This window comes from Brachionichthys hirsutus, chromosome 16 (genome assembly GCF_040956055.1).
Source record: "Brachionichthys hirsutus isolate HB-005 chromosome 16, CSIRO-AGI_Bhir_v1, whole genome shotgun sequence".
Taxonomy (NCBI): Eukaryota; Metazoa; Chordata; class Actinopteri; order Lophiiformes; family Brachionichthyidae; genus Brachionichthys; species Brachionichthys hirsutus.
Window position 1 is genome coordinate 2,768,222 of NC_090912.1, and position 10,208 is coordinate 2,778,429.

General features: G+C 46.9%; 1 protein-coding gene across 1 annotated transcript; it reads left to right on the forward strand.

The window, feature by feature from the left end:
* The first annotated feature begins 217 nt into the window (after nt 1-217).
* Nucleotides 218-6,872, forward strand: micall2a (mical-like 2a). Its single transcript, XM_068750258.1, has 17 exons — nt 218-360; nt 627-675; nt 1,442-1,583; nt 1,708-1,874; nt 1,951-2,081; nt 2,165-2,677; nt 2,795-2,979; nt 3,952-4,006; nt 4,160-4,350; nt 4,447-4,554; nt 4,687-4,751; nt 4,920-5,043; nt 6,114-6,216; nt 6,319-6,392; nt 6,471-6,585; nt 6,671-6,717; nt 6,793-6,872. The coding sequence occupies exons 1-17, from the start codon at nt 218-220 to the stop codon at nt 6,870-6,872; spliced, it is 2,292 nt and encodes a 763-aa protein (XP_068606359.1).
* The last annotated feature ends 3,336 nt before the right edge of the window (nt 6,873-10,208 follow it).

Sequence of the window (10,208 nt, forward strand, 5' to 3'; positions counted from 1 at the left end):
CAGAGCGCAGGGCGCACACCTCCAGTCGCCCCGGAGACGCGACAATCATTCGGGCTGCAGGACGGAGGCGGGAGGAGGACAGGACGCAGGACGCAGGACGCAGGACGCGCAGGACGCAGCTGCAGCGCAACAGTTCAGGGTCAAATCCCGAGCAGAACGTCTGGTTGTTTGTTTCTTTACCTCCACGCTCCGTGTACGCGCGTCCCAGTCCGGGAGGATGGCCGCCATCAAGGCTCTGGAGCAGTGGTGTAAGATCCACTGCGAGGGCTACCGAGATGTGCTCGTCACCAACATGACGACATCATTCAGGAGCGGGATGGCTTTTTGTGCGCTTATAAACAAGCACCGCCCGGACCTGATGTAAGTATTCATCCTCACTCACGTCGGAGTTTGAGGTACGAAATTCAACAATATTGTAGTTGAGTTGTTTTTAAACAAAGTTCTTTTTATCATGTTCTTTATTGTTTCTGTGCTCAACTCCTCTTGCTTTGCTGCTATAAATGTTTTTATATATATTTTTTGTCATAAAAGCACTCGTAATAAAAGAAACCAAAGTATTTTTCCACAGAATCCTTCAAAGCAAGCTTGAATAGTTGTCCGACTTCCTCTGCTTGTTGTGTTTGCAGAGACTATGACTCACTCAGAAAGGAGGATGTGTTCGAGAACAACAGGCTGGTAAGACGTGGTTGAACTTTTGTCTCACTGTGGAAGCGAGACCTTGAGCTGGAGCTGCACAATGAGATGGAGCAGAAAACACATTGACAAACATCCAACCAGATGTTGCAACATTTCCAAATTAAAAGCGTAAAACTTCAGAACCTCCGCCTTTGTCCAAGTGAGCTCATTTCATTTGTCAACCCGTGCATGTAGGGCGACCTCTCCATTATTTAGATTCCGTCACCTTTACAGCCCTGCAGTAATGTCACACTTTGCACTGCACAACCTTCTGTGCTGTCTTGGATGATCCTGGCAGGGTCAGCAAACCCGATCCCGGTGGGGGGGGTGGTTATTCATTTTGAATGAGGCGAGCCGTCACCTGAAGCCGCCTGTCGGAGTGGATTTCCACAAGAGAAGAACTTTAATCAAGAAATGCGACTCATGGAGAATGGTGCGCTAATAAAACCAACTTTTATTTTTTACATCAACAGTCAGTAAAGCCTAATATTTAATGATCAGGCTCAGGCTGATCCTAAATAATGCACCAATAACCTCCTTCCATCCCCTTTGTTTTTACTTTGAGCTCACAGGAAGTGGGTTATTCCTTTTAAAGCCCTTTGCAGAACTCCCGGGGTCGAGCCGCAGGCCGTCGTCGTCGTCATCTATTTAAAGCAGACCGTATTGTTTGACGTTTTTACACGTGCTTTAATTGTAGGATCGGGTTTCAATGCCCTGTTTTTACACGGCAATGATGCTTAAGTTGTACTCGTGTTTTTCCTTCAAGGCTTTTCAGGTCGCCGAGGAGAAGCTGGGGATTCCAGCTTTGTTGGATGCAGAAGACATGGTGGCCCTGAGGATCCCCGACAGGCTGAGCATTCTTACCTACGTCTCCCAGTACTACAACTACTTTAACGGACGGCCTCCCAGTGAGCGCGTCAATTAGATTCTTTAATTCAGGAGCATTTCTTCATTTCTATCTTTTTCAAATTGAGCTTGAAGCAAATTCTTGGAATATGATGTTTGACTCAACCATGTTTTCCTCTTCCTCAGTTGGAGGTGTTAAAAGACCAGCAGAAGATTCCAAGGAGGAACCATCAGAGAAGAAAAATCTCCCAGTGGTCGCCAAAACGTTTGTGCCCAAAACCGCCATGGAAAACCGTCTACCTTCCGCCGCCGCTGCTCAGACGTCACCGAGGATGTCCAGAGCGTCTGCTCAGGTCAGAACTCACAGGAGTCACTTTTAAGTTGTTTTCTCTAAAACTAAAGATTCCCTTTTTCACATTTCTTACACAGAAAGCGATTCTGGTTGAAAACGCCAACAAAACCGGGACCCTCAATAGCCGATGTGTCGCGTGCAAGAGCCATGTTCATCTTGTTCAGAGGCATTTTGTGGAAGGCAAGCTCTACCACAGAAGCTGCTTCAGGTAGGAGTTTGACCCGTGGTTCCGAACGCTCCTCGGCCATCTTCCGTCTCCCCGAAGCCTTCATCTGTGTGAACCTCCACCAGATGCTGCGAGTGCTCCAGTGTGGTCCACGGCGGAGGCTACGACCCCGGAAAGACCACGGACGCCTTCCTCTGTGACGCTCACCAGAACAGCCGCAAGCCGTCCGAGCCCAGCGTCGAAAATGAACGCTTCACTTCAGCCGGGCTGTTAGATCACGCCGGCCCGATCCAGCCGGCGCCACTCGGCCACCGCTCCTCTGTCCTGTCCGCCCCGCTGAATGTTCCCGTGAAGCCGGCCAGTCCTGCGGCACCTTCCCAGTCCTGGACGGCCTCAGCCCAGAAGACGCAGTCGGACCGGCAGAGGTTTTTCCAGGCTGCGCGTCCAGTCGCAGCGGCCTCGACGGCTAACAGGAAGCTCACGGACCTCTCAAGTGCTTTAGGAAGGCCAAAGGTCACACTGAGCGATGAAGTGGAGCGCAGAGCCAAGACAACCATCAGAAAGAAATTAGCTGAGGGAAACGGCAATAATAACAACAGCAACAACCGCCGTTTCACCATCCGGTCAGCAGAGAACCGGTGAGGGTTGAGTAAATGCCGCGTTGCAAGATGTGGACATTTCTCTTCCTTCTCTCGTGTCGGCACGTTTGCTTCAGTTTTGTGTCTTTTAGAATTCTGTTGGATTCCTCTCCGCAGGTTTGGAGACGAGCCAGGTTCGTCTGGCAGCGCCGGTTGGAGAGAGCACAAATGCAGCCAAGGACCAGCAGGAAACCGGGCAGGACTGCCCTCCTCCAGCCGGACCAACAATACGGATCTGCCATGTCTGAGGGCCGTCGGCGAGGATGACGCAAGGCCACCGACTGGACCTCCAGCCGCCAAAGGCAAGACCGAGACCTCTAACCTCCGCCAAGAAGGTGATGCTTTTGTCTGAATGTTAGCAACATAACTCCAAAAGGTTACAGATGGATCTTGATGAAATTTATAGGAAATGTTAAGAATGTTACCAGGAACAGATGATTACATTGTGGTGATGATCCAGAAGAAACCCTGGATTCTGGATCACTTTGATTGTTTTTTTTGTTAACGTTGCAGTCAATGCAGCTTCAAAATATATATCTCAATATCTCGGTTGATTATTGACCGATGTTTATGGAATCTGACACAGTCACGTAGGGAGGGGTTCTCTATCTCACCAGCGAATTTCATCCAAATCAGGTCCGGATTGTGGAGATCTTTCGATAAATGGGGGTATACTTGCGCTTCCGTCCTGCTGTGCATTTAATATTATAGATATCCAAGAGAAATCCAATTAGGAGGGGAATGAGCTGCTTGGTGGAGGTCTGCGCTCTGTGTGCTTTTCTAGTTTCACTTATTCTCGAGGCACTTTTTGACATCCAGCCAACAACCGACGCTAACCCATAGTTTCCCTTATTGGTGATGTTTTAATTTCTGTTTCACCTGCTAAAATGAACTCTAGTAGCGGAACCGTCGTTCTCTTTGGATGGATGCGCAGCATCCTGACAGAAACACAATTACTCATCATGAATGGTCATCAAATTATCTTTATTGATAGAAGTGCCCAATTTATTTAGGCTGTCAGCACGCCAACATGGAGCGCACATTAACCGTCGACATGCAAATCAAGATAGCTCAAAATCACCTTCCAGTGAAAATGAATGTGCACTTTTGTAAGACTAGATAATGAAACTGGAACTTCCACTGCTTAAACTAAACGTCGTTTTAAGACGCGTGGTCTTAAAAAGACCGTCGTCTCAAGGTGGCCTTTCCTTCGCCATGGTTTTCTTATTCTCATCGTTCATTCAGTTGTTTCCGTCTGAACTCTTTGCCTGTAGATCCAGGCTACGACTGGCCGGCAAAGCTCACACCTCATCCCGAGGTCGGCCTGGAGTAAGTATCCGATCGTCTGGATAATCACTGTTACCTCACTAATTGCTTGCAGGCTGAAAAGCTGAAATGATTTTGTGCATTGAACAAGCTAACAAGCCCAGAACAGCATCGCTGCCACACTTAAGGAATCATCTGATTGGATCTGTCTTGCAGAGACGCCAAATCCTTAACCGAACCACGTGAAGCTGGGCTCGTGTCCTCTGCTTCCTCTCCTGTCTCCATCGGTGCAGGAGGACCTCTGGGTCCGACGCTTTCCGTAGATCCGGTTAGCTCTGCCTTGAGTGACCCAGAGCAGCGAAGGGACGTCTCCCCCCGAACGCCTCAGCTGGACTCTGGGAACCTGGGTCAGTCCCGTCTGTCCCTTAAAGGATTTGTATACAGGCACCAGCTTGTTGAGCTGTTTACAGCATTGCATCATTTCCTGTCTGCATTGTGTCTAGATTTTAAACACGAGATCCGTTCCCCTGTGAGATCCCCTCCCAGAGGACCGTCTGTGGAATCTGTCGGCAGTTCGGTGACTTCTCCATCCGATCATGGACGTCCGTCAGGTTGTAAAGCCGCACATACACAGCCTCTTGATGAAATACGCTGCTTTACACTCAGAGTAAAGCAGGTGAAGTCATACGTGATAAAAAGCTGCCATTAAAGGACCATCTAATCCTGTTTTATCTACCTCTTAGGTGCTAAAAAGGGAAAGTATTTGTCACCCACCAGCGCCCCCGCGGCGGAAATGAGGTCACCCTCTGTAAGTTCATTAAGTCTCTTAAGAGATTAATTAACAGCTTTACAAATATGCTTTCCTCGCCACCTATTGGAAGAAAAAATAATTAGAACAGCCTTCTTTACATTTGTCCGAATTTGGAATCTTTTCGGATAAGGTAATCTGTTTGTGGCTTTTTTTGCTCTGCGTCAGGTGAAGTCTCGTCACATCCCAGTGGAGCAGATAGAGACGGAGCTGATAGACATCCAGACAAGCTTGGCTCAGCTGGAAAAGGCAGGAGTGGAGCTGGAGAGGAAACTCCGCAGCTGCGAGGAAGGTACTTTTCCTCCCAGAGACGGGGGAAATGAAATTTAATGGGAGTCGTAATCCGATTCGGAATGTAAAGAGAATGACTTTTTTTCCTGACATCAGTGCGATCGTCGTTCTGCTCTCTCGCCGCAAATAACCTGGAGACTAACTTTTTTATCTTATTGCATTTGTGCAAATGGGCGAATCCCTCTGCTGCTTCAAAGGATCTCCTTGTGTCTGCTTGCTTCCCATTCGCTCGCCGTCAGCTTGAGCTCAGTGCGTGTGTGTGTGTGCGTGTGCGTTCAACATATTTGCCATTTCTATTACTGTTTCCTCAGCCAAATGAGGCACGAGGTGCAAGCAGCCCACAGGGATGTTGCCTCTCTTTTGAGGCAGTGAGAGTTGGGGGGGGGGGGGGCTGATTGCTTCGCTCAAGGTCAACATGACCCGGCTATGGTAATATATATACATCTGGATTGCGTACATTCTTTCCCCATCTGACCGTGCGGCTGCTCGGCCAGAATTTGACATCAATTCCTCGCCACCTATTGGAGCTCATCAGCGTCTGAAATGGAAGTCGCCGTTGCAACTTCCATTTCAGAGCAGAACGACGATCGCACTGATGTCAGGAAAAAAAGTAATTCTCTTTGCAGTCTGTAAGAATTTAGATTAAAGTCACGTTTGTTTCCGGTGATGTTTGGATGTGGACTTTTCCTTCAGTCTTGTCCCGATCACTTCTGATGTCCACTCTTAAAATAGCGAGCTCAAGGAGTCCCTCAGACCTGGTTTAAGGGATCTAAAAGGCGTTTAACATTATAGCAGCATTTATCTATGAATCTTTGGATTGGAATCCCAAACATATGATTTTTTTTTTTAATCCCCACTGGCTTTCCCGCTAAATCGCTATTAAAGACGTGCTAACTTTGGTTTCCTCCGACACATGTTCTGTCTCCGTCGCTCTACTGCTATGCATCCCATATCATTACACCTGTTGCTAGGTTACCTGCGAGAAGCTCCACGCAGGTGCGTCGGCTCGTCTGACAGGTGTCTCTGGCTCAGCGTCCAGTCGCGTCACAAACGTGGCGTCTTGTCTTTCAGAGGGCGACGGCGACGTCTTGATGGACCCGCTGATGGTCGACTGGTTCAACCTCATTCGTAGAAAACAGACATACTTCAGGAAAGAGTCTGAGCTGGTGTACATGTGAGCTCCACTCCTTTTATAACTGAACCTTTTTACATCAGGAAGGTTGAAAACAACATTTCTTTGTCCTATTAAATCGGTATTCTCTGTCGCATGTCTCAGTGCCCGGACTCAGGAGCTGGAGCGGCAGCAGCCGGGCGTGGAGGGGCAACTTCGGAGACTTCTGGAGAAGCCAGGTAAGAAAAGCCCCAAAAATTCCAGCTTTCTTCTTTTGTCTTTCAACACCTCCTAAACCAATCGACTTGGTGTTGCAGATCATTTAAAGTCCAGAGAGGAGCAACAGGAGGAGAAGAAGCTGCTGGAGAGACTGATGGACATCGTGGACGGCAGAAACGCCATCGTGGAGAATCTGGATGAAGACCGGCTGAGGTAACGCCAGAATTTATGTTACAGAACAGAAATGATCACAAATGGAAAATAAACCCCGCTCAACCGGAATTCAAATCAATTCCAGGGAAGTGGAGGAGGATCAGCAGCTGAATGAAATGATGAAAGATCTTGGTAAGTGGTGTTTGTTTAAAATGTGATTTGACTGTTTGAACGTCCCATTTGTAATCCGCACCTTTTGGTGAACAGGAGTCAAAAAACCCAAAGCTAAACGGAAGCCCTCCATCTCCAAACTGTTCAGGAGACGACGCAAAAGACGTGTGGAATGATCCCCATTCTGTTCTAGTGATCTCCTCCTATGATGTTAAATATCTTTACACTCGGGCAGTGATGCCCGTGGCGTTCCGAAATGTGAGCTTGGGCATTTAAGAGCACAGCGATGAACTCTGAACGCAGCGGATGAGTATGACAGGAGGTTATGGTTTCTAATGCATACGTACCCACACTTTATATGTGTTGATCGTGGCTGCTGGCTTGTTAAATCCATCCTGGTTGATACATTGCAGAGGAAACACCGGCTGCTCCACGCGTGGAATGAATGCGTAATCCTTCAGCAGCCTCGATACCAAAATGAAATTAGTTTAGCCTTTTTATTTAATGATGGGTTTTATTAATAAATGTCCTGTAAGGATTTTAGCGGGAGATGAAGCCTTGACAGATTCTGAGGGGCTGTGGTTTTAAAATGAAGAGGCACACATGTTGCGCTGCTCTGTCTGCAGACTGCAGCTCCTCTCCCAGGCTGTACTGTAGGTGGCAGCCTGGCTATGCTCTATCACAGGACCACAACTTGAAAATCCAATTTGCCACAGCACGGACGGTTAATTTCTTTTTGCTAATTTTATAAATGCTGCTGCAAAAAAAAAAATGTTCAGCTGATGCAATAATGTTATGTGAAAGAGGATTAGGCAGAGCGGTATAGCTCATGGGCCGGGGAAGGCTTTCAGTGCTATAGGTTGTATTGAGCTCTTTATCTTCAAACTGGCTTTAATTAAACATTACCCTGTCCTAATATCTGCATCCGAAATGCACCGTATACCTGAGCTACTAAACAAACAACGCGCGGAGGCTCCCGCGTGGAAAAGAAGCTGCAAGGAATAAACTGGAGGGTTGTCCATGTCCTTCTACTGCTTTAGACTTGAAATCTGTTGTCCAATAAATCATTTGAAGACTAATGCGTCTGAGAGGATGAATCATTTACTCCATAACTTCCTATTCCAGCAGCTTCCGGCGAGGAGCCAATGACGCTTTCCTCTCCTTTGCATCAAAGCGCCACGGTAATCGCACCGCAGCATCAGCGTGTACTTTTAATACTTTTAAAATTTTTTAAAGGATGGCATCAACATAATTCACCGGCATCAGAAAGGCACAGCTATACTTCTAATCTACTCGTCCCCTGGTTCTGAGATGCGTGAAATCGTGATGTGAACTCAGGAAACACAATCTTTGCAGCTGGAGCGTCGGGGACGATGTTGGGACCGAATGCCACGCGTGACGCGGCTGACAGGCCAGACTGAATGTGTGATATTAGAGTTAATTAAAGCTTTGCGCCCCATCTACTGCAAATGCTTGCACTTCTGCAATTAAGAATCAAAGGCGAGGGCTTAGTGTCAGGGAGGGGGAAGGGGTGGGGGGGTCTAATACATGGTTTTAACAGGAATGGGACCTGATTTGCTGAGCTCCTAGCGACAAGCATTAACAACAGCCTCAAATTAGAGGGGCATTAATATTCATAAGTAAAACAATTCATCCTGTGAATGTGATGAAATGGAATCCTCCGAGGTGAGCTCTTGTGTCCAGGCTGCCATCGTTCATTAAAATATGCCATTACCCATGAAGTGTTTAATCTTTATGAAAGGGTGGTAATAATCGGAGCTGCTCTGACAGAAAGTATTGCAGTATTTTCTGTGTATTCTTATTTGTTTCTGTGCATCTGTTGTGTCTTTTACATGCACCACTGATATTAGTGTGTTATTCTACTCATGAGACACGAGGGCTTCTGTAATGTTTTAGGTTTTAGCCGCTTGCCACACAATCAGACTTGTCTTTGTGCGTCGCCTTGTTTCTGCCCCCGACAGTCTCTTGCACTCGCCTGTAATTATGATCCTCGAGGTAATTTTATCAGGCTCATTAGCTCTGATGAGCAAACGAGAAGCGTGACTCTAATTTATTGGCCATCCAGCTTGGAGACTTAATTCTCATCGGAGAGATCATAATATTTGTATAGCGAGGCAGACATAACATTCACTCTGCTGCCCCCGCCTCGGACTTGTGATTGAACCCCGAGTGGACAGGTGTTTTCTGACAGGTGCGTTTTTGAGAAGCAGAGCGGTAAAATGTTCAAAATAAAGCCACCATTCTATTTGGCTTCACAAAATTCCATTCTCCAACCGCTGCAAACAAAGCTGCATTGTCCCCCCCCCCCAACCCCACCCCACCCCAACCCTGCTCAGTAGAGATGATCCATTTTCTGTGTCAGGGAACGTGTTCAGGGAACGGGGGTAAATATGCTAACAATTTCCAATGTGTAGAAATTTGCATTGAGGGCAAATTATGCATGCCGGCTAGTGGAAATGAAATGTATAAAGTGCATGACTGGTAGACTTGACAAGTGCAGCTTTCATCCATCTCAAATGAATAATTTTCACTTCCCTTAAACATCCTTAATCCAAGCATGTTATCAGCGGGCATGCAGGATTCTGCCAGACTTTCCCCTTAACGGCGCAGCAACTTTCAAACCCGCCCGAGATGCTGCGCTGCATGTTGCTTACCACATGGTCTTATAGGGACTCGCTCTTATCCTCTCCTGCTGGGTTTGTGGATCAGTCAAATTCCTCCAGAACACAATATATACACAACGGAAGTCTTCACAGATAGCAGAATGTCTCACTCTACCCTCCTCTGTGCTGCTTCAGAGGTCGACTTAATGCACCGTATTTTACCTCTGATTCACACTGGCAGAGAAGTCAGAGGATGGCGTCTGGGAAAAAAAAAGCCTTTTCGCCCAGTGGCCCTTTGTCCTCTATTTTACATTTCAGTGGCAACACCTTCCATGCGGTGTAAATTTATATGGCAGAAAAGGAATAGAGAAGGATATCCATGGTAAATTACTCATTTACAGCCCGGAATTCTGCTGTTTGACTTGTGATTTGAGGAATTCTCACTTGTTTTCTCCCCTGGAAAACATCCTTACTATGATATTACATTGTAGCGCAGCCCAAATCTTCCTTTGTATTTAAATCACCCATTGTAAGCGCGTGTTCTAAATGCTCCTGACAATAAACAATTAAGTGTGTAATTGCTGTTTACGCCACTAATCCTTGTGATAGCCTCTAATATGAACGGTTACCTGGCTATTTTCGAGATCCACTTTCACAGGAGCCTCGGTGAGCGATAAGAATATTAACCTCATCAATTTCAGGTACCTTTCAACGCTTTAACATCTTGTCTTAAAGACCTACGTGTTAGCAGGAGTCTCAGCCTTGGCATTTAGTGACATTTTAAGCCTTTTAACAGAATCCAGACAGGGATTTGCAGCTTCCACCAAAGGAAAATAATTTATATCCAGCTTTCTGAGAAACTGTGGGTAGAGGGATTAAATGCACCAG